Source organism: Alexandromys fortis, unplaced genomic scaffold (genome assembly GCF_014885135.2).
Source record: "Alexandromys fortis isolate MF-2015 unplaced genomic scaffold, M_Fortis_MF-2015_v1.1 scaffold_15, whole genome shotgun sequence".
In the NCBI taxonomy this organism is placed as follows: Eukaryota; Metazoa; Chordata; class Mammalia; order Rodentia; family Cricetidae; genus Alexandromys; species Alexandromys fortis.
Window position 1 is genome coordinate 9439909 of NW_026067911.1, and position 25128 is coordinate 9465036.

Genomic DNA, 25128 nt, shown 5'->3' on the forward strand with positions numbered 1-25128 from the left:
CATCTGTACCAGCTAATTAGTGTCCAAGGTTCCCGGGGGAACGGAAGCCTAGCAGTTACTGCTCAGATTTCAACAAGTACATGGGAATAGGCATGTGTTTAGGGGTTCTTAATGTGTTTTGAAAGTTGACAGATGATACATTATCTTTACAGTCTTGCTTTATTTGAAATGAACACTCAAAATATAAGACAGTTATAAATAAATCTTCAGTAGTAAATGGTAGTCAGCATTTTCTTGTTAGTATTAAACAGATACAAATAGTTTATCATCATTAAATTAAAAATTACAAGTTTATTTTACTTTAATACAAGGAATGAGCTTGAAGAGCTTATTTTATAGAGAAGCATAATGGCTAGAGATGCCTTATGAAGTGACAGTCCATTCAAAATAAGGAAATGGTGCTTTGCTAGGTTTTCAGTACCTTCTTTACTGTACACTAGTAACGTTTTCATACTTCCAGTCTCTCTTTGTGCTGATCTCCCTCCTAGCCCTCTTCCTAAACCTGTCACTTCCCTCGCTTCTTTGGTGGCGAGGTCTATTAGTCTAATCTCCCAAGAAATAATGCCTCAGTAAAAAAGAAAGTGCAGTCGCTTTTGCAAGGTTATAATTACCTGAATTACAGTATTATAATTCTAGGGCTGGGAAACTTCTGTTATGATATTCTTGCTGAGAACATGGTATGCTGATATAAAAGCTTCTTCATTCTGTTAAATTTATTTTCCCAAATATTTCTACAAATCTGACTCAATAATGCGAGTAATTGAGCACAATTAAGTAACTGGTAGTGTAAGTTCTGGGCAATTTTCCTATTCTGAAAAGTACAGCAGTCAAGAGGTAGCCTCTGAAGACACTTAGATAAGAACTATGTCTATCCATTTGAATGTATCAGGGAAGCAGGCAGGATCTTATCTTCAACACTACAATTGCTGGGAGAAATTACTGTGTGTTACCCAGGAACTTGGAGAGAACTCTTGTTCTGGGTGTGGGGGAGGGAGGGTTACTACTTTTGTCTCCGCATAGCACATAAAGGTGGAGTTTAAGATCAGAAGTGACCCAAAAGACTAAAGTCCAGGGCCTGACAACAGAAACTGAGGAAGCAAAATGCTGCCGTCATTTAGTGCTGATGGCTTCAGCAGACTACAGACATTCACACTCAGATTTGAAACCATGGCCACAGGATGGGAAAACATTGCATGGTTTGCAGTTACTCCCGTACACATGTCAGTGTTCTATTCACACAGAGGTAGAAACTATGCAGTTTGATTAGTCACCTTTGGCCATTCTCCCTCAAATCAGCCTGAGCAGATGGGAGTGTCACAGCATTCAAAGTCCAGCTGTAGTCCTGCTGCAGACAGAAGCAAACAGCTGTTCCTCTCTCACTACTGAGAAAGGGCATAAGAGGTCAAAGTTTGTGCTAGAGTTTAGAGGACTTGGAAAATATAATTCTAAGAATCCATTCTCTGCTAATACCATATTAAAAACATACTTGTCTTACGTTTATGATATGAATTACTAGCACTTGGAAAGGCAGCCGTCTAAAGGCACGCAGGGCCCTTAGCTCTTAGTCCTCTTTACTCCTCAGCTGTTAGCATTATTCTTGCTCATGGGTAATTTAGAAATGAGATCCTAAATTAAAATGACAAAGGTGTAGTGTGCAAATTACACTGAGGGAGAGAGAATGGGTTCACCCTGGGCAGAAAAGAAACTAAAGCCTAGTCTGGTGGTGGGCAGGCTAAAAGAATTTAAGGCTCAGTTTTATTTCATTAGGAAGCTGAATAATAATTATTTTTGTTTTAAATTTTTTTAAAAAACTTTCCTTCTGCTCTGGCTGATTAAACCAGAACCTTCCTCCAGTTCCACTGCATCGTCCCATTGTTTTAGAGAGCTCCAGTTCACACTGGTGCAGCTTCACACCTACAACTCATCCATCCTCTGTTACGTTCATGACCTCCGATGAGATTATGACCCAGAATGTTTTTGCACATCTTACCCTTCATAGCTAAGTTACTCAACACATGGTCTGCTACTCAAGGCTGAGTTAGAGATGGTTGGCAGCAAGTATCCAGCCGAGACTGCTAGCTTATTCCTGGATCTGCCCATATCTGACAGAAAAGGCAACGAGTCTTCTGTAAACAGCTCCCATGAGTGAGATGGTGAGCACCACTATTCCACACACGAGGCTTAATGCCCATCGTGGGCCCAAGTAAGTGTACACATGGCTGATGAACACAGGCCCGAGAATCCGTGCTGCACTTCCAGAAGCAGATAACCAGCCCATGTACATACCCTGTAAGGGGGTAAGGCAGAGGACAACAGGTTCATTCAGGGTTAGTTATTTTAAAATAAAAACAGTAAGCTGGGCACTTTAATCCCAGCACTCAGGACGCAGAGGCAGGTGGATCTCTGAGTTCAAGGCAGCCTGGTCTACAAAGTGAGTTCTAGGACAGCCAGGGCTGTTACACAGAGAAACCCTATCTTGAAAAAACAAAACAAAACAAAACAAAAAAAAAAAAAAAAAAAAAAAACAAAAAACATGATCTGAGAGAGTTAGGACAGCTGGAAAAAAACCCATGTTTCAAAAATCCAAAAACAAAAAGAATAAAAACTGACCTGAGCTGGAAAGATGACTCAATGATTTGGTAGTGTTTGCCTTTTAAATTCAAATACCTGAGTTCAATCCCCAGAACTTAATTTAAAAGCTGGGCATCTGGGGCATGGTGGGGGTGGGGGGCTGAGTAAATATGATCAAAATGCAGTATGTGAAATTCTCAATAAAAATAATAAAGAAATGGGGCATGGTTACAGGTGCATGGAATCCCAGAATTGAGAAGTTAGAGACAAGCAGAACCCTGGGGTTCCCCAGGCAGCCAACCAGCCTAGCCTACCTATATATTGAGTTCTTGGCCAAGGAGTGCTGGTACTAAAGGCATGAATCACCATGGCTGACTGTTCATTTAGTCTCAGAGAGGGAGAGTGTGTCCCTTGCAGCTGGAGTCACAGGTCACACAGGCCTCCTGACCTGGGTGCTAGACCTAAACCTCAGTTCTCTGGGAGAGCAGTAAGCACTCATGACTGCTTAGCCATGTATATCCATCCCCTTAGTTTGCTTTTTAAAGATGATCTTATAGTATAGTCTAGATTTGCCTAAGAGTCACCCAGCAGCCTTGACTGGCCTCAAATTCAAGATCTTGTTCCTGCCTCAGAAATGCTGAAATGCGGAGATTATAGTCATGTGCCACCACAGCCATCTCAGATCAATTTTATTTTTTATTTTATTTTATTTTTGGTATTTAGAGACAGGGTATCTCTGTGTAGGGTATCCCTGGCTGTCCTGGAGCTAGCTCTGTAGACCAGACTGGCCTTAAACTCTCTGAGATGGCCTGCCTCTGCTACCCAAGTGCTGAGATTAAAGGCGTGCACTACTATCGCCCCACCAATTCTTTAAGATTAAGATAATTTGTGGCCATTTATATAACTGCCATTAAAAATGAAAGTTAGAAACATATAGAAAATAAACAATAATATGATTATGAGTAAGTGATGCTACACATATAAAATGAAATGGTGTCTCACTGAAAGTAACTGAAGAATCCATGACATACTCCTTAAACTGTATATACCCATTTACATAGTAACAGAGAAGGGACTAGAAATGGAGCCTGACTTTATTAAAATATTAGTAAGGGGCTGGAGAGATGGCTCAGAGGTTAAGAGCACTGGCTGCTCTAACAAAGGTCCTGAGTTCAATTCCTAGCAACCACATGGTGGCTCACAACCATCTGTAATGAGATCTGGTGCCGCCTTCTGACCTGGCATCCATGCAGACAGAATGCTGTATACATAATAAATAAATAAATCTTTAAAAAAAATAGTAATTATGACCTCTCTGAAACTACTATTCATATTGTATCTACATATTTTTGATTTTATATAATGAATACAGAAATTACTTGTTTTGTGTTGTTTGTGTGGGCCAGAGATCAAACCTAGTGTGTCAGCATTGCAGGATAAAAGCTCTACCACTGAGCTGTACTCTAGCCTACGAAATTTTTTGTGTGTGTTTGTATTATTTGGGGCTGAGTCTTACTATATAGCCTGGCTGTCCTGGACCTCACTGTGACAACCAGGCTGGGCATGAACCTGCAATGATCCTCCTGCCTCAGCTGCTTGGATGCTGAGATTACAGGTGTGTGTGACCACACCTAGCTCAGTCCTGACATTCTTATTTAAAAATTAATTTTGGACCAGGGCTTTAGCTCAGTGGCAGAGCACTAGCCTAGCATGTGCAAAGCCCAGGATCCAATCCTAGCACTACAAAACAAACAGTTAAAATACATAAAGGTAGGTCTCAGTATAGCTCAGCAAGGTCCTGGGTTTAATCTCCAGCACAACACAGACACGGAAATAGACATAGCTGCCAAAGCTGTTTAAGACTATTGTGTTTTCATCTCTGTAACAGCCGAAATCCAATCTGGCTGCCAATTTTGGTTTTCTACTATCTACTTTTAAGAATGAGTAGAAGAAATTTAATGTTCAGAGATTTTTTTCCATGAAAAGTATTCTGAGTTCATGATTACTGAATCCAAGACATCTGAGTTGTTCTGACTTAGCAAGTTCGTGTTTTATCAGATAAATCTTACCACACATTACAAAACTTCTGAGTGATGGAATCAGAGGTAGAACCTAAGCTCAAAACTGCATGGTATACAAGTGAGCTCCAGCTCCAGAGGCAAAAAATCCATCTCTCCTGCCTTAGCTTTTTGTTTTGTTTTCTTTTTTCATTTGAAATACGAAATCAGATTTTAAAGTCTGCTAAGCCAGCTTGTGTAGGAACAGAACTATAGAAAGGAGATGTGGGAGCTACAGTTTACATGGCTGCAGGGCTGTTACCTGGGGTTTGGGTCCTAGAATTTTTGAATACAGTGTGTAGGACATGACATTGCAGGCTGGATAGCCTACTCCAACTAGGACAGCAGCTGTCAGGAGCTGGGCCAGATGGATCACCGGGGTGTACAGGCACCAAGCTTGTTCAATTGGGCATCCAGTTGGCTGTTGACTGTGATCTTCTCTCAGAGAGCTCCAAAGGTCAATGATAATTTCCCCAAATGTAGTATTAGGGATTGAGCTGTTGTGTAGATCTGAAAAATAAAGTTAAGATTACGTATCATCCACTACTACTAAAGAATGGCAGGGGCTGATGCTACAGAGTTAAAATCACCATACCTTCCCACTGTACTTTGGGAAACTGATTTCCCCAGGGTAACAAGATAAAGAAGCCAACCCATACAACCACGAGTCCTCCCAGGAGAATAGCACGCTCATCAATCCTGTTGAACAGAAACTCTGATTGAAACAAATGCAATATGAATTCACAGTTCCATTACGATAACTAAAAAAATTTAAGTAAATTTTTTTTAATATTTATTTATTATGTATACAATATTCTGTCTGTGTGTATGTCTGCAGGCCAGAAGAAGGCACCAGACCTCATTACAGATGGTTGTGAGCCACCATGTGGTTGCCGGGAATTGAACTCAAGACCTTTAGAAGAGCAGGCAATGCTCTTAACTACTGAGCCACCTCTCCAGCCCTTAAGTAAAATTGTTATACAATTCATTATATTTATCAATTAATGCAATGCTAAATAGAACCCCCCACTGAAAGCACCTAGTACCATGCATGGCAGTGTACACCTGTAGCCCCAGCACCTAGGTTCAGGGCAGGAACTATAGGAAAGGAGTTCAAGGCTAGCCTGGGCTACATAGAGAGCCCCTGTCTTGAGAAAAAAAAAGGCTTCTCTAATAAATTGCTGATTTCAGATTAGGGGGCTGGACTCTAGATGATGAATGCATTTGTCTTTTCCTACAGAAAGTAGAGCTTGTCAGTAACTATTATGGCAGAGACTCAGAACCAGTGTGAAGAATAATCATGTCTGTACATGCCTCTGCTCATTTTCAACCAACATTTTAAGAATATTAAACCATTAAAACCATTCATCAGCTAATAACCTGTGCTAACCCTCTATGGCAGGCTGATTATATATATATGCAGGCCTGACTCCGAAACACACACACACAAAATCTATGTAAGTTCAATTTGTTCCTTGAGACAATGTCTCAATATGTAGCAGGCAGGCACTCATGGTCCTCTTGTCTCAGCCATCAGTGTAGAGGCTTTAATAACCAGAATTTTCCAAACTTAATCATTCAATCTCCGAAGACAATGTTTTATGCCAGTCTGGGGGTGGCACACGCCTTTAACCCCAGCACTAGGGAGGCAGAGGCAGGCGGATCTCTGTGAGTTCGAGGCCAACCTGGTCTACAGAGCAAGTTCCAGGAAAGCTAGGGCTATGAGACAGAGAAACCCTGTCTTAAAATAACAGTATTTTATGAATTACATTTTTAGTAACATATACATTAAAACACAATATATAACAACAGTTAGTGTACAGTTATTTGGTAAGGCATTTTACTTTACCAAAGTGATGCCATAAAATATAAGAATACCATGCATTCTCGGTAAAGTTTTTATCTTTTTGCAAATTTTCAAGAACTATAATACAGCCAGGTATGGTGGTGCATGCCTTTATTCCCTGCACTCAGGAGGGTGACGGTCTACGTAGTGAGTTCCAGGCTAGCCAAGGCTACACAGTACAAAGTAAGACTCTCCCTTAACAACAACAAAAGCTGTAACACATGAGAAAATGTGCTGGCACATTCATTTATATTAGCACTGTTTCGTGTTTCTTTTTCAAACAAAGATTTGAAATAAAACTAAAAGCATATAACTTACTTTTTGGAAAGTAGTTTAACCCCCATGAAAACAGCAACTGCCTCAACTCCGAGAGCAGCGAGAATTATTCCATCATAGAGCACAGCCTGCTCTTGGGTCCAGGCATACATGTCCATTGTTAATGGGGTGAGGATTCTAAGAAGAGAAAGTCAGGCTTACTCACTTAAATGACAGTTGTTGCTAAGAATTAAGTATAAACATTTATAATAATACCACCAAGAATATACAGCGCTTTTCATTTCAGTTTACATAAGGAGCACAGTCACAGTGCAGGAGGTTTGCAAAGAGGAGACACCGTGAGTTACAGTCCCACCCTCCCAGCAACTATTCATGGTTACACTGTGGTTGAAACTGATCCCTTCTCTTGGTGGAACTGTGAGCTTTAGGGTGAGACTTTATGACTAGCCTCCCTTTGGGGAGTCACATCTACAAAAAGGCCACTATAAAGAGCCTCTACAAAAGTAAACTTTTATGTTGACATTTTCAAAATCAGAAATTTATTTCAGTTTTGCGGGAAGTGCACTTTTTAGACGCTTTGCCCTCACTATTGAATGTTCCAGCAATGTCACACTGTCGTGTTATTAGTGCTGACTTATCCGAGCCTAGTGGATTCTTCCTTCATCAGCACTTTGTGTGTTTCTTCCCTCCCTATCAATACCTCTGCCTTTATATGCCTGTCTTCTTCCTTGTCAATTCTATCCCTACAGTCTACCATCTTCTGTTGGCTGACAACAAAATGCTGCATTAAAAATAAACGTAGTGTCTGAGACACTGAAATCAGATGAGCTGATACAGAAAACAGATGCATGCTCTCTCTAAGGGCTAAATGGTTAACATGTGCCCTGGCACCTCCTCCGGGTACGGGCCCAAGGGCTGAAGGCCAGAGTTCCAGCAGACACTTGCACAGCACTGTCACTCAGCTCAGCTACAGGGAGCCAAAAGTGAACAGGTGAGTGGGCAGCCAACTGCCACAGCAAGTTAGGCAAGTCTGATATACCACAACGAGAACCCTGAAACTTCACACTCAATGAAATGAGGCATGCATAAAGCAAAATGCTGCACAATGCAACTTATGAGACAGGCCATCAGACTGGTGAAGACACAGGGAGGAGCTGAGAGAGGCTGTGCAGCCTGTTTGGGATGATGTTGAGGGTGTTCTCCTGATTCACAAGGTTGCGACAATACTTAATGCCATTGTATCCAACTTTTCCAAACAGTTAAAGGGTCTGGGGAGATGGCTTGTGATTAATAGCACTTGCTGCTCTTGTGGAGAACCCAGGTTTGGTTCTCATGACTACATGATGGTTCATAACCATCTGTGATTCCAGTTTCAGGGACCCAATTCTCTCTTCTGACCTCTACTGGCACCAGGCACACACATGGTGCACATATATTACATGCAGGCAAAACACTCATAACACATTTTTTTAAATATTTATTTATTTATTATGAATACAATATTCTTTTTGCATATATGCCTGCTAGAAGAGGACACCAGACCTCATTACAGATGGTTGTGAGCCACCATGTGGTTGCTGGGAATCAAACTCGGGTCCTTTGGAAGAGCACGCAATGCTCTTAACCACTGAGCCATCTCTCCAGCCCCCTCATAACACATTTTAAAAAAATAAATCTAAAACTTAAAAAAAAAAATTGAAATTCTGGGCCCAGCTGTACAGATCTGTAGGCCAATTGCAGGAGGCGGAGACCGAAGCATCATTAAGCCCTGCCTGAGCTACCGGGTCAGTTTAAACTTGTCTCAAAATAAAAAGTACGCAGATTGAGAATGCGCCTCAGTAGCAGAGCACTTGACCAGCATGCTTGGGGTCCTAACTTTAACCCCCAATATTAGAGGGGAAAGGTTAATGTGGTGAATTTTATGTAATGCGTATTTTGCATTAAAAAATGTTTCCTAAAATGAGTTATGACTTTCATGTGGGTGAGTAACTCTGAAAGTATACACACCAAGCACATCTACTGACACGGAAATGTTACAGTTATATGGAAATAAGCCAAGGGTTGACACTACAGCTATGGGAGTTTTCACACATTCTCCCCTCCCCACGTGAAAAATGTGAATGGCTTTTTACCGGGTGTGTGTGTGTGTGTGTATGTGTGTGTATGTGTGTGTGTGTGTGTATAATGCTGCATGTGCATATTATTTTCTCTTTTAAAAGAGTCATTTGATTTTTAAAGAGGATGAATGAAACCTACACAGTTGTGAATTTTATAATTATCGATCAAGGATTAAATAGAGCTAATATCACCATAATTAACAACACATGTTAATTATGTCATGATATAACATCTACATGCATTTATATTCAAATTGGTCATGTTGACACATCCATTTAATCCCAGCACTTGGAAGGCAAAGACAGTCAGATCTTAAGGCCAGCCTGGTCCTTCATAGAGTGTTCCAGGACAGCCAGGTTACACAGATCCTGTCCCAAAAATGAAATGAAAAAAAAAAATCCAAAAATTTTAAGAAAAAAAATGTGCCTCACATAAGTTTTAAAAACAAAATCTATATACAAAATTAACACTACATTAAGAAACATGGATTAGTAAGTAAATGGGTTTAAATAAAGACAATAAAACTTACGTTTCAAAAAGGGCAAAGATAAACAAAACCACAAAAAACAGAATATTGGTAGCCACAACAGCAACTTGATCAATACATCCTCCGGGAATCTGAACTTCATCTGTATTTTCTTCTATAAATAGAAAAGGAATATTACCTATATGTGTAATTTTCATATGATGATAAAGTAATATAAAGGGTTAGCTGGCTGTGGTGGCTCACATCTGTAATCCCAGCATTTGGGAGACTGAGGCTGGATGATCACAGCAAGTCTGAGGCCAGCCTGTGCCAGGGGGCTTTGAGGGAGAGAGAGGGAAGGAAACAAAAAGGGCTCCCTGTTCCAGGGTTACCAGAAGCATGGCAAGGAGCAAGACGGTTTTATGACACTGACTCTTTGAAGAACACAAGTGATTTTTAGCAATGGTTTTTACCCTTGCCAATAATAAACACCATATAATTGACAGGTATGGGTCCCTTTATTAATGTAGAGTCCTTTCACCTTTAAAGATATTCCCCAGTCACCTACCATATTGTACTTAGAGGCAAAAGCCATATAAACACAAAGTGAACAGAGTCAGAACTTAAATGGAGCCACACAAGTTAACAGTACCTTCTCGAAAATTCACGCTCTTACATTGCCGTCCTGAGTCATCCACACGGTGCTCTCTTAAAAAGAAAAGCGTAATATTAATAAAACCTTAATTCAGAAGCATGTTTTTTAAAGATTTATTTATTTTATGTTTGAGTGCTGTACCTGCATGAATGACTTCAAGCCAGAAGAGGGCACCAGATCGCATTATGGATGGTTATGAGCCACCACGTGGTTTCTGGGAATTGAACTCAAGACCTCTGGAGGAGTAGCTAGTGCTCTTAACCTCTAACTGCTGAGTCATCTTTCCAGCGCCAGAATCAGTTTTCTTATTACTGGTACCCTATCTTTTCCACAGTCCAACACAATTTCTTTTATTGACTTCTGACAAATAAGAGTTATTAATTTCTAATATAACCAATATATGTAAAAAAGTCTTTTTCTTTTGTCAGTTCTGGGCATGAAGCGTAGGGCCTCACCCATGCTAGACAAGCGTGCCCCAAAGCCTTGAGCTGGGCCTCCAGGGTGAGCACTGGTGAGAAAAGACCCAGCACGGTCGTCCAGGCTGCTCTCAAACACCTGGGCTGAGTGATCCCCACACCTCACTCTCCTGATATCATAGAAAACTTTCAAAATTTACCTAGAAGCATACATGATTTATCTTAGTACATATTTGAGGTTTTCAATGTTTTAAAAATTGTAAGTGGCTTTGAGCCGGGCGGTGGTGGCGCACGCCTTTAATCCCAGCACTCGGGAGGCAGAGGCAGGCGGATCTCTGTGAGTTCGAGACCAGCCTGGTCTACAGAGCTAGTTCCAGGACAGGCTCCAAAGCCACAGAGAAACCCTGTCTCAAAAAACCAAAAAAAAAAAAAAAAAAAAATTGTAAGTGGCTTTGGAAAAATTAATGAAGTTCTCTAAAATATACAACATAATAATATTAGGTTTGGTAGCATACACCTACCTATATTCCCAAAACTTCAGAAACTAAGGCAAGAGAATCCTGAATTCTCAGGTAGCCTTGGCTATACAGTAAGACTTTTTCTAAAGCTAAAGTTTAAAAAAAGGAAGAAAGAAAGAAAGAAAAAGTAATGATACTAGCTTTAGAAAATGAAATAATCATTTTTTATTTTTTATTTTCTTTTGGATTTTTGAGACAGGGTCTCTCTGTGTGTATCCTTGGCTGTACTGGAACTCACTCTGTAGACCAGGTTGACCTCAAACTCACAGAGATCCGCCTGCCTCTGCCTCCTGAGTGCTGAAATTAAAAGCATGTGCCATGACCATCAGGCGATATACCATTTCTGTACTAAGAATCTTATAGTTAGTAAATGAGGTATAGATCTTTGTAATCTGTGTTCATTCCTCATCCGTCCTATTACTGCAGTTACCAGTATAACATGCTTTAGCTGATCAAAAACTATAATCCAATATAAAGACAGCAAAACACAAGGCCTCACAACTCAGGTCTATAATCTCAGTCCTGGAGGCTGAGACAGGAGAACTACAAATTGAAGGTCTGCCTGGTACTCATAGCACCTAGACAACTTAAGAGGACCCTCTATCAAAATAAAAAGTAAAAATTGAAAAGGGCTGGAGAGGGCCTTCAGTAGCTAAGAGCACTTGCTGCTCTTGCTGATGACCCAGGTTTCGTTCCTGGCATCCAACTGTGTGTAATTACAGTTCCAGGGGACCCAATTCTCCATTCTGGTTCCTGAGCATAATGCATGCATGTGGTCCATATATATACATATAGGCAAAACACGTTAAAAACCTAAAAATAAATCTTTATAAAGGAGGCTAGGGGCCTGGAAGATACATAGTAAAGGGCTTGCTAAGGGTCAATGCCCAGTGCTACAAATACAAAAAGACTTCATAGTGACAATTATCCTTCAGTAGTAAGAAAGCTTGTTAACTTTTAGAATTTACAAAGATATCTTACTGCTTCTACGTAGTTACCTTAATATAAAGAGAATCAGAATAATGTTTAGAATTCCCAGGAAGGCGCCAAGTAAAACCGGTGCTGTGTACATGTTGATCTGCAGCTTAATGGGGTTCCACGTTACACCATTTTCTCCAATGAGTGCAAAGCAAGTCTGAAAAACTAACAAAGTATTATGTGTACAAGTAAGTATTGATATTGATATGAGAAACATAAGCTAAAAACTGTAAAAATGTTTACTACAGAACTGTTAGGGTCTATATGAAGTCACCATATGTACTAAGGGTTCTCAACCGGAGTGAGAAAATTGGCTCTTGCTTGGTAAAGACAATTTATTCTTTTCTTGTATACTCCATAGATGTGTGTGTGTGTGTATTCAAACATATTAGTATATTGATGGATATGTGGTATTAAATTTTCATGCAGGCTAGAATATTCAGGACAAACATCTAAGAAAGCTCTTTTAGGAGAGTATTAAAATGATGAGATATAGATATGTACATTCACAAAGACTATATCATTTGATCAATCAACTCAGCATCATTTCCTCTTGATCCTTTTTATTAGCATATACTAATTTTACATAATAATGGGACTTACTATAACATTTTCATAGATCTATAGTGTGTTCTTACCATATGTACCACCCATTTAGTGTCCTCTTTTGACAGGGGAGGAAGAGTGCTTGGGACTGGGGCCTTCAGCCTGCTAAGTACCCATCCTACCACTGAGCTACACTCTAAACCCCAGTATCTACTTTCTTATAAAACAAAAAATGAAAGATAACTACTCTATAGAAGTTAATCTACACAATTTATTCAATGAATCAATTATAAACTTTAATAATTACATTGATGGGGGACAGGAGGGCTTGCACCTGCCAGGGTGCACCTGTGAAGACCAGAGAACAACTTTTAATGTCTCCTTAAACAAAGTGGTCTCCAGGGATCAAACTCAGTCCACCACACTTGGCAATCAGCACAAAGACCCACTGAGTAATCGTGTTAGATAAATTAGTTAGAAATTTAACCAACTTTATTACAAGAAAGAAAACATAACAGTTTCAAGTAAAGTATTTTGAGTATTTCTCTGTGTGTGGTACTTTACTATTAAGTCTGCAGTAAAAATTGGATGGGACAGTTCAAATCCTAGTTGAGAGCATTTTCCATGGGCTCTGTAGTAACTGAAACCTAACTTCAACTGAGAACAAAAACAGATGCTGCCCTTACAACAGTACTGGGTACAAAGCACCCAGAAAAATGTCAGCTCTGAGCTCCGGCTCCCCACCTTCTCTGGTGGCTCTGGACAGACTCTCTATACTGTGGGATCCTCGTCTGTAATGATCAAGGCAAGCAGCATTCAACTAAGAGCTCTGGTGTCAAGGAAAATCAGTCTAGCAATACTAGTGCATTAAAAACATTAATGTCCTCCCGGATAAGGCTATCATTCAGTTGTAGAGTGCTGCCTAGCATGCACGAAGCCTTGAGTTCAGTCTTCAGTATCACACAAACACACACACACACACACACACACACACACACACAGTCTGAGGGAATTACTGTTTCATTTTTATGCTTTTCAGTTACCACATGAAATGTGTTCCATTATGTTTTTATGCATAAACATCACTGTACTTTGCTCATGTTAACCCCCTTACTTCCCTGGCTCCTTCCCTCCATCCCTTCTAAAGTTTTTCTCCTTTTCCCCTTGGCCACAAAGCTTCATATATGGATTACATTTAAATTTGAACCTCAAAGGTTTTACCGACTCAGATTTAAGCAGTTAAGTAAAACCTGCCTACCTGGACCCAAAATAAAGCCCAACGCTTGGCACGTGCTCGTATTGGCCATGGCACTTGTTCTTTCCTGAAGGGAAGTGGCACCAGCAATGTACGATCGGACAACAGCCACATTTCCTAGAGAGACCGTGACAAGGAAAAGAATCATCCATCAGCCATAATACTCACCTGCCTGGCTTGACACAGAGCAAGTAATACTGATAAATACCATGGTCACTTCTTCCTCTGTGCCATCCTACAAAGCGTGTAAGGTTTTCATGGAATAAACACGTAACTAAAGGAACTAAGTATTTTCACTGATGAAAAAACTGTATCACTGTACAAAAACTCGACTAGGCTGAGTGGTGCATGCCTGTAATCCCAACAACTGGGAGACAGAGGCCAGGCTAGTCCACATAGTGAGTTCTAAGCCAGCCTAAGGTAAATAGTGAGACTCTGTCTCAAAACCACCCAACACAACAAAACAGGAATCAAAATAAAACAAGCCCACCCTTATGAGCAAAAACACAGTCTTAGATAATTTTAAAATGACATTCTAATACCAAGGTTTTCTCATCAAAAACCAGACAGCATGCATAAACAGCAGAGTGTTATGCTATAAGGACTATGTTACAGACAGCATGCAGACACATGGAATAATGGAAGACAGAAACAGAAAGAGTCCACTAAGGATGTAACTAAGGGATTTTGGGCTGGAAAGGGCACAGTGGTTAAGCATTCACACTGCTCTTGTAGCAGCCCGGGGCTCAGTTCCTAACGCCCACAGCAGACGGTTCACGAGCACCTATAGCCTCAGCCCCAGGGGTTTAATGCTGTCATCTGGCCTCTGAGAACACTGCTCTCAATGCATATCTCCACAGACGCACATACATATACACAATACAAATAAAAGGTTTTCTTAATTATTAAGCACTTATTTTATAGTAGAGACACTACTAGAAACCACAAAATATTTTAAAAATATCATTTACTGCTTTTAATGCAAACATTACTATAGTTGATGAGGAAAGATGGAACCAGTGGAACAGTGCGAGCAAAGACCAGAAACAGGCAGAAAAGGATCCATTCAGGGGCAAGAAGCTCGAGAAAACTGCACACTGGATAAATGTGTGTCTTGAAGGTGAAGACTGGTGGAAATCAAAGAAAGGACCTTTAGGTAACAGGAGGATCATGAGCAAAGGCAAACAACAGAAAGACATCTGCCTCTTCCTAAGATGTGTATGGGATGTGAGACACGGGAGACACGGCTCTGAGCAGCAGGAAGAATAGGACACACATACACATGCAATTACCTGCTCCAAATCCCACCAATCCACGAGCAATCAACATGTAGTATTTGTTATGAGCAGCTGGCACGTGGACATATGCATATAGGCAGTTGGCTGCCACCGAAATAAAGATGGAGACGATAAGAGGTTCTTTTCTTGGCCTATAATTAGACCATAAACCAAATAGAGGTGAAGCTACCATTTGGCCAAGACTAAATGAAGCAATAACCCAGCCCAAAAAACTTGCATCGGCTGTCTGATCAATCTGCAGAGAAAAGTAAATGCTTTAAGAATTCTTACATGACAACAGTCTTCAGCTTCTGACAGCTACAAACATTCCAAGGCAGACTTGTGTGAATGTAAGTCTTTAGACTACTGGGTAACTAAGTACCTGAGAACGTGACTTCTAGATCAGTTAGGAAACTATATTTAGCTTTGTAACAAATATGCAGGCTATATTCCAGAGTAGCTGAACCTTTGGGGGTTAGTATTTCTGTGAAGAACTCCTGGAACATGTTAATAACCGTGGGGGAGTTCATCGCTGTACATTCAATATCATAGCACTGTATGGTAAGTACTAAGGACACGGAGATGAAGTGGAGTCATCCCTTGGTGTCCTCACAACTGACTCGGGACTCCCAAGAACACCAGAATGAGTGCACACACAAGCACTTCATATAGAACATTTGCATAGAAACTACAAATACCTTCTACAGGTGTAAGTCATCTCTGATCACGTATAATACCTACTACAATGTATATTCTGTAAAGATAAATGCCACACAGCACAGTTGAGGGAGTAATAACAAAAAAAAAATAGCACAGGTGATTTAAAAAATATTTCAAACCACAGTTACTTGAATTTTTGGATTCAAAACCCAAAGAGAAGGACCAACTGTATACAGAAAACCTGTCCCAGACTGGGTGATGACAATGAGAGCTCCCAGAGGACATGAGAGGAGCAGGGGCTTGCTTGGTGAATACCAGGAGGAGGAGGAAGGGAAGGACAGAGGAAGGAAAGCAGCACGGGAGGCAGGGAAAGGGGCTGGAGAGGAGCTAGGAAAGGTGACTGTGCGGCCCTGCAGAGCCAGGGTCACTGAAGAAGGCATGTCTAACTCACTGCTGCCTACCTATCTGCTACAGGCCAAAGCCTGACACAGATGGATCTCTGGAAAAGCAGTAAGCAAGGAGAGAGCTGAGGAGAGACAGAGAGTTCAAGACTAAGTAATCAGAGTTAAGACACAACCTAGTAGAAACGAGAGGACAGTGTTAGCCGTGACATTCACACACGAACAACAGAAACTGGACTGAACAGAGACTGCTTTCTGGTCAGTGTTCTAGGATAGAGCAGATTCACAACTACATAAAAAGCACTGTCGTAGGCATCATAGGTGATCTAGAGATGATTACAGCATGCAGGAGAATGTATGCATTTTAGGTGCAAATACATCACTTTCTTTAATGGACTTGCACATCCAAACATTGTGCTATACTCTGAGAGGACCTGAAAACCAATCTCAGAGGAATAGTAAGAGACAGCCTTATTTCCTATCCTTCTCATAAAGTTCTCCTGAATGCCCAAATGAACCCCACAGGAAAATCATGAAGTCAGTCCTCGGAAATATCATTGTACATTTTGAGAAATCACTTTGTCTACATGAGCAGCTTTCAGAAGGGAAGTACTGACGATGTGAGCTTGGCTGGGTAAGAAGGTGAGCACACCTTCACTCTGCCTGCCTCTCTCCTGGCATGAGTCTGTTCTTGGCATAGCACCCTTTCTGCTGTAACTGTTTTCGTTTGGACAATAAGCATATGACCAAATTGCACCTCCTTTGAGGAACAATTATTTTAAGTTATTCTGGGACAGATCAAACTACAGAACATTAAGGACACTCTCTAGCCAATGCTTAACAACACTAGAGTTGTCTCTACTATTTCTTAAGAGAACACATTTAAATGTACAAACCTTTTGAAGATATGGCCAGATTGACATTATCACAATAGAAAAACCTGCAAAGAGGCAAAAATGTTTATTTGTATTATAATAATTTAATCACTATTACAAGTATAGCTTTTGAAAATATAGCACAGATTTTAAAATATTCTGAGCCTGAAATGTTACACACTCAAAGGCTTAATTTGTCAAGCAGTGAAATCTTAATTCTCAGAAGGATAATAAGCTCTAATGTAAACTAGAAACACAAGGTAATCATAGTCCCAACTCGATAGAAGAGCAAAGGATCTGCCTGTTGTCTCTCGCATCTCTTGCCTTAAGTGGAAACTAATGAATGCTTTCACACCTTCCCGGCAGACATAGGTGGAGGAAAGGCCACGCTGTCAGGGGAAGTGCTAGTCTCTGCGCTGTCTAAAAGGGCGATCCCCTGCAGGAAAGATGAGGAAGGGGAGCACCATCTCAGGGGAGGTAATATCAATTGAGATACTTGAAGATGGCCACAGTATAAAAGCAAATTCCTGGATTCTGATAGGTTTCCCTACTTGAGAACTACGAGAGAAAACTCCTGCACTTTTGATAAATGTTATCTTTTTTCACTTATCTGTAGCGATGGGGATCAAACCCAGGGCCTCGTGCACTTGAGATAAGTATTACTCTACCAGCCAGTCACAACCCAGCCCTATTTGTTCAATCTATATGTTAGGCAAATCCAGGCAGAATGTCTATTTTTAAATGTTTAGCTTTACTGCTGGATGTAGGGGCCCATGTCTGTAATCTCAGCACTCCAGAGGCTGAGGCAGGGGCATCAATTTTCAAACCAACTTCAAACATTGATTTACATAAGAAAAATGTACTGAGCTATGATTCGTGTACCAAATGACCCACCCCTTTAATATATACAATTCATGTATGAGGGTAGGAGAGAGCAACAGGAGGACTACTGTACTCAAGATGCAGTGGGGCTGGGAAGACGGGCACGCCTTTACTCCTAGTCCTTGGGAGACAGGCAGGCAGATCTCTGCGGCCAGCCTAGTCTACAGAGAAAGTTTCAGGACAGCCATGGGCTACACAGAAAAATCCTTTCTTAAAAACCAAAACAAGCCGGGCGGTGGTGGCGCACGCCTTTAATCCCAGCACTTGGGAGGCAGAGGCAGGAGGATCTCTGTGAGTTCGAGACCAGCCTGGTCTACAGAGCTAGTTCCAGGACAGGCTCCAAAGCTACAGAGAAACCCTGTCTCGAAAAACCAAAANNNAACAAAGCAAAAAAAAAAAACAAAAAAAAAAAAAAAAAAAAAAAAAAATGAATAGATAAGTAAATCATCTTAAACTAGCACGAAGCAGTTTACTCTGAACCGTAGAAGTGGGCTTAACTTCCAGCACTTACCCACACTGCTGAGGAACATAGTGAGGTAGAGAATCCTAATAGATCTCCATCTGCTCTTGTAAACCTCTTGGGTTTCTACCATGTCCCGTTCTCTAGGTGGAAAGAAGAAGAGGGTTTACAGGTTGAGTGTTTGTAATCTCAAAACTCCAAATCCAAAATGTGAGAGTAACTGAGTGTGGGATTCTACCATCGACCTCAGCCAGTGAATTACTGCAGAAACGCACATGCAATCATATTGACACTCTGTACCATCTCCTTCAAAGATCCAAGAACTGGAAAGTCCCAAGCATTGCAGATAATGAACAAGGGTGGACTTCCTGGTGATTAGGGGCAGGTATTTATGCATTAATAATTTTACTCTGTCTTCTCTAAAGGTAAGAGTTATATAACTGACATAATTTATTAATATTGACACCTCTGAATTTTAAATTTCACTGGATGGAAAACACAAGACACCTTTAAGAAGGAAAACACTGAGCTGGGCGGTGGTGGCACACACCTTTAATCCCAGTACTTGGCAGGCAGAGGCAGGTGAGTTCGAGGCCAGCCTGGTCTACAGCGGTAAAACATTGTTCAAAGACTTGTGTTTACATGGTGCCCATGTGGAGGCCTGATAGCAGACATCCTAATAGTCTGGCTATCCAGGTTGCTCAGGAATCCATTTCTGACTTCTGATGCGGGAAGTGGGCCATCATACCCACCTGACACGCACATGAGTGTCTGGGGATCCAAACTCTAGTCCTCAGCAAGCATTTGAACCTCTGGACCATTTCCCCAGCTGTACTTCTCTATTGCTGAATGCAAAAGGATTGTTTTAAAAAACATGTATTTATTGTGTATACAGTATTCTTTCTGCAAGCATGCCTTCAGGCAGGAAGAGGGCACCAGATCTCATTACAAATGGTTGTGAGCCACATCTGGTTGCTGGGAATAGAACTCAGGACCTTTAGAAGAGCAGGCAGTGTTCTTAACCACTGAGCCATCTCTCCAGACTCTTATTTTTTTTTTTTTTATCAACAGGGTTTCTTTGTTGATTTGGAGCCTGACCTGGAACGTACTTGGTAGATCAAGTTGGCCTCGAACTCACAGAGATCCACCTGGCTCTGCTTCCAGAGTGCTGGTATTAAAGACATGCGCTGCCACCACCTGGCGCAATAGAATTCTGTGTATCTAATAGGATGATTGCATAAATTTTCTTAAGGAAAGTTACATAAATTAGTTACAAGAAATACATCTCCCACAAGTGGAATATATTAAAAATTAATTACTGTCACAAATGGTAAGATGGGAAAAGGTTCCTGCTGATGACCTGAATTCCCTCCCTAGAACCCACATGGTGGAGAGAACTGACTTCCCAAATTGCTGACGGACCTCTACAGGTATATCGTGGCACACGTGTCTGCACACACACATATGAATGAGTAAGTACAGTAAAGATAAGGTGTCTCCAATAATTACTCTTATGTTTCTGACATGTCCTAGTTGATGGCAGCATATGACCTTTCCTGACAGTCCCATGGGGAGCTTCCTGGAGCACTGACCTTTGCTATCAGGACTAAGATTAAATGTATCAATTGACATCCTACCTCTGTTAGGTGATACCTGAGTGTCTGTGCTCATTCAGTGATCACAAAGGTTCCAAAGTTGGCAAACTTACCTTGTGTGAGCACTACTCTTTCCAAAAATCAAGACATCTTAACAGACAGAATGCCTACTTATTCTCCAAGAGGATTTCTTTTGGAGAAAGGGCTTGGTTGATTTGTTGCTGTTGCTGCTGTGGACCCAGAGTCTAGATACTCCTGTTCAGTAAAGTTCTGTACCAAAGTTACTGGTCCAAAGCATTTTATAAAATAGACCTTGGTGCTGTCAAATTTATCACCAGTGAAGAGCTTTCTTTTTTCAAATGTGCTGTGTTTAGAAATGAGAACAGGAAGAAGAGAAACATGGTTTAGATCTACTATTTGCCAAGGATATTCATTACTGATATACATGTATTTCTTTTTTTTACATTTACTCATTTTCTTATTTATTGTGTTATATGTATGGGTTTGAGTGCTGTGACATGCATGTGGAGCTCAGAGAGGATAAACTGGGAGTCGTTCTCTCTATCAAAGTTAAGGTCATCAGGCTCAGAAGCAAGCTCCCATACCCCCTGAGCCATCTCTCCAGGCCCCACTACTCAAACATTAAAGTGCTGAAAAACTGCATACATAATATTCTGACCTACCCAGAGACCTTTAAATTGTGATGTGAAACACCTGAAATATAGCAGAACTCAAGATGCCTATATTAAAAAATCAACATATCATCTGGGCGGTGGTGGCACACGCCTTTAACCCCAGCAATCAGGAGGCAGAGGCAGGGGGATCTCTATGACTTCGAGGCCAGCCTGGTCTATAAAAGCTAGTTCCAGGTCAGCTAAGACTGTTACACAGAGAAACCCTGTCTCGAAAAAAAAAAAAAAAAATCAACATACCTGAATTAAATGTATACCACTGAGGTTAACTTCACACTAGGGAAAAGCATGCATTATTGAATCCCAGATTATGGTCTCTCATATTAATTTAATACATGGTTAGTGTTATACTTTTAGTGACCCATTATTATTCTCTGGAGATTATGAATTAAACACATTATCACTTATAAGAAGTATCAGGACAATCTACACTTTCAAATGACTATTTCCCTAAGCTCTTTCTCAGCTGAGGAACTGAGAAGTAAATTACTTTTGTGAAGAAAGACAATAAAACTGCTAAAGTAATTCCAGTTAAAGTAAGAAAAAAAAATGAACTTTCCTAGTCAGAAGGCAGTTACATGTTCAAGGTCAACCTTAGCTATGCAGTGAATGTAGGGCAGCTTGTGCTGTAGAGTGGGGATGTATCTCAAAAATAAAACATAAACACGTTTCCTTGCCAAGCCTGTAATTCCAGCACTCAACAACTGAGGCAAAACATGTGGTGGTGCTTTAAGCCTCAATGATTCAGAACTAGGCAGGAGGATCAGGAGTTCAGGTAATTTTGGACTACATAATAACTTAAAGGCCAGCCTGGGCTCCAAGACTCTGGGGAAAAAAAGAAAGACCTGGAAAAGATGTCAATTTCAACATCAGCCTGGGATATATAGCAAGACTCTCCTTCAAATTTTTTAATACATGTTTTTCACTTATTCAATTTGCTTTTGATTTTATGCATGGATGCCTTGCTTGCATGCATATCTGTGCACTGCACCAAATATATGCAGTGCCCTTGGAGGTCGGACGAGGGAGACAGATCCCCTGGAAACAGAGTTACAGATGGTTATGAGCTGCCATATGGATGCTAGGAACCAAACCTGGACTATGCAAGAATAAGAAGTGCTCATAACTGCTAAACAATCTCTCCAGCCCCTAGCTATCTTCTTAAAATGTTATCTCTTAAAAATTGAAGGGATGAGAAAATTTAAAGTTAGGATTTAATGACTACCTTCTATATAGTGGATGAAACAAAAATGCTCAAGTTGTGGTTGAAAGGCTATTTGAGGACAGTAACCCCCACTGTCAAACTCTACTCGCAGAAAAAGAAATGAGCATTTCTAATGAAAGCTGCAGTGTTCACCCTTGTAACAAACGATGGAGTCTGGCATTCCCCATCATGGGCGTTCCCCATCATGGGGGCCTGGCAACCTGCACTTCTGATGGAATATACTAGCATTTCTCAATATTGCTTATATGACAGTCTTGTGATCAAGAAACAGTTCATGAATCCAAATTGTGAGAGCCTCAGGAACACTGACATAGACTAGGAGTCAACTGTGACATGAGCAGAGATATGTCCAGGGACAGTTCATTTTGTTTTGTTTTGATACAGTCTCTATATGGTCCTGGCTGTCCTAGAATTCCCTATGTAGACCAGGCTGGCCTCAGACTTGCAGAGATGCACCTGCCTCTGCCTCCTGAGTGATGGGACAGTTCTAAGTAAAGAGTTTAAAACATAATAGAACCAACATATGAACAGTGATTGTCTTGTGTACATAGATTGTGAGTGTGTATGTTTGCTATATTATTGGGACAACTACAGAAAGAAGGAATACAGAGTATAGATTGTATAATACTCTTGAACAGGTGTTTCTAGCTGTACAACAGTGATGGAGTTGTGTAAGGGGCAGGCTTTGAAGATGTACTTGGAATAAGCACTATTATGTCTGAAACTTACTTCAGGTTGGCAAAAAGTGTGTATAAAAAGACAGTTGATTGGTGTGGAAAAGACTAAATGAAAAGGTATTAGGCGTTCACTATGCTGTTACCTCAACTTTTCCATGTATTTCTTTCTTTTTGTGTTTGTTTGTTTGTTTGTTTGTTTGTTTGAACTCCCTGTGTAGAGCAGGCTGGCCTCGAGCTCACAGAGATCTGCCTCCCTCTTCTTCCTAATTGTGGGTCTGTGCCACCACCACCCAGCTTCTACATCGCTTGTATCTTTTTAATTTTGATAACACACACATGGCTGAGACTACTTTTTACAGACTTCTGCTTTACCAGGGTGTAAGAAGAAATACTATAGCTGGGCATGGTGGCTCACACCTTTAATCCCAGCACTCAGGAAACAGAGGCAGGAGGACTTCTGAGTTTGAGGCCAGCCTGGTCTATAGAGCAAGTTCCAGGCCTGCCAGGGCTACACAATGAGATCCTCTCTAAACAAACAAGCAAAAAAAAGAAAAGCTGTACTAACTTCCAGGGGATCCCTTGACCTTTTCCTTTCTGTCTACTATCAGTGCTACATTCTAGCATTAACTTTCCAACTGGAATTCTCTCCCACATAAAACAGCAGTGTCTAACATTTCGAGAGCCACAGCTCCCAATGACAGAATGTTTAATAAACGTGTGACTTAAAATCCAGAAAGAGTACACAATACACTGGTGTGAACCGAGCACTTGGGAGAAACTGAGCAGTTATAGGAAAAAGAGCTACATTTTGGACAGTGTATTTTCAGCACAGATGCGGGGGGGTGGGGCCCAGCAGCACTGTACTCGCTAAAGGACAGCTCTGGACTCAACTACTCAAGAGCAGCACACCCAGCTCAGGGCTGCAGAGAAAGCAGGATTTGAACTGGAGAGACGGAACAAATAAAACCGTCCTATAAAGGAGTGCCCTGGAAGACAAGCATATAGCACTTGCCTGCTACCGTCACTACACTACTTGGGAGGGAAGGCAGGAAGACCCTAAGTTCAAGGCCCACCTCTACCACAAAGTAACTTATAAGCCAGCCAGCCTGAGCTCCATGATGAGAACTTGTTTGAAAGAAGCAAAAAGGAGAGGTGCAGGAATGTGGGAACAGAGAGTGCAGTAAAGCTACAACAAGAATTGGAAGCCCCGGTAGCATTTCAGGAAACTCTAAGGTAGGGCTAGCAAACTGTAGCCAGCAGGCCTACTCGGAACACCTGTCGGTAGCTGGAGAGCATATATGAAGATTTGCAGGTGAATATTTGTTACCAGTTAGAGAACAGAACACTAACTCCCAAGTCTAAATTCTTGCATCAAAAGACCAATCTAGGGGCTGGAGAGATGGCTCAGAGGTTAAGAGCACTGACTGCTCTTCCAGAGGTCCCGAGTTCAATTCCCAGCACCCACATGGTGGCTCATAACCATCTGTACTGAGATCTGGTGCCCTCTTCTGGCCTGCAAGCATACAGGCTGAACACTATGCACACAGTAAATAAATAAATCTTAAAAAAAAAAAAAAAAAAGACCAATCTACCTCATTTATTATGGTTTGTGGATTTTCTCTTGTTGACCAAGTATCCACGCTATCCTTGACTTTGTCTTTAGGCCTGAACAAACCTAAGCTATCTACCAATGGAGCCACTTACAGAAAGTGTGCCAACCCCTGCCCTCTTGAAACTCATAAAGTAGGTCAGTTGGAAGCACTAGACACTAAAAAAGAAGGACCTAAGCCAATTAGATCAGTAAATCATAATTGACTGATCTTGTTGGGTAGGAAGGGCTGTTCGCGAGCCAAATTGAAGTTTGTGCAGTAAAGGAAAAGAAGCAAACCCTCTCAGTCATAACGAGGGAATCAAATTGTGACTTTTGCAAACTGTGGACAGTGGTCAGCTATAGCGGGTCTACAGAATGCAGGGTCTGCTGTAAAAGAAGCAGCCTATGTTTGTTATATAAATAATATTATTTGTATATATAATGTACACACACAAACAGGAAAAATCGAAACTTGAGAAGAAAACGAAGTAGCTCTCAAGCAGGAACTCCCGTAACAGGACTCTGACAAGAGCCTGAAGCCAATGCGAAGCTGCTGTGACCTCCGACCCCTAAGTGAGCAGCCCTTTCCCCGACTTTCTGGGTACCCAGTTCCCCAAGTCCAAAGCTCCCTACTGTTCCAAAGTAAACGCGATTACCCGGGAGCCTGTCTGGAGCGGCTCCGGGGCGGCGGCCCGGCCCACGCATGCGCGGCCGGATCCGGATTCAGGGCAGTGGACACACAGGACCTAGCGCGTCCCACCCCACCTGCTCACCTGCTTCCGGGGGAGCTGGGGCCCAGGAGAGGCTCCCGCTCGGCCTCGCTGCCCAGGCTCGCCATAATGACAGCCCGCACCAGGCGGTGCGCCAACTCTCGCGACACCTGCTCCTTCCCCTCGGCCTGATCTGTCAAACTCTGCCGCAACTGCGCGTGCGCGCCGACGGGCCGGAAGTGGAACGGCAGTGCGGGGGGAAGAGTGAGGCCCCGGCCTCGCGGGAGCCTGAGGCGGTCGGCCGCGGTTGTCTTGGTGATGCAGGCCGGAAATGGCAGGAGGCGGCCAGAACCGCCCGCTCGGGGCGGGTCCTGAGGGAGC

The 25128-nt window shown here is 41.6% G+C and overlaps 1 protein-coding gene across 1 annotated transcript; it reads right to left on the reverse strand.

The window, feature by feature from the left end:
• Window positions 1–271: 271 nt before the first annotated feature.
• On the reverse strand, window positions 272–25056 carry Mfsd8 (major facilitator superfamily domain containing 8). Its single transcript, XM_050138315.1, has 12 exons — window positions 24811–25056; window positions 18309–18400; window positions 16937–16980; window positions 14995–15235; window positions 13706–13819; window positions 11922–12066; window positions 9987–10042; window positions 9398–9509; window positions 6793–6927; window positions 5224–5327; window positions 4891–5138; window positions 272–2287 (listed from the first exon to the last, which is right to left on the reverse strand). The coding sequence occupies exons 1-12, from the start codon at window positions 24873–24875 to the stop codon at window positions 2081–2083; spliced, it is 1563 nt and encodes a 520-aa protein (XP_049994272.1). The 5' UTR covers window positions 24876–25056; the 3' UTR covers window positions 272–2080.
• Window positions 25057–25128: the final 72 nt, after the last annotated feature.

Bases quoted from the DNA above. Each gene is read 5' to 3' on its own strand.
- Mfsd8 (XM_050138315.1), bottom strand. From the start codon at position 24,875: ATGGCGAGCCTGGGCAGCGAGGCCGAGCGGGAGCCTCTCCTGGGCCCC. The intron at 18,401-24,810 runs GTGAGCAGGTGG...CTTTCCACCTAG, and splicing joins CCCAGCTCCCCCGGAAGCAG to AGAACGGGACATGGTAGAAA. The intron at 5,139-5,223 runs GTATGGTGATTT...TTTATTTTTCAG, and splicing joins TCCCAAAGTACAGTGGGAAG to ATCTACACAACAGCTCAATC.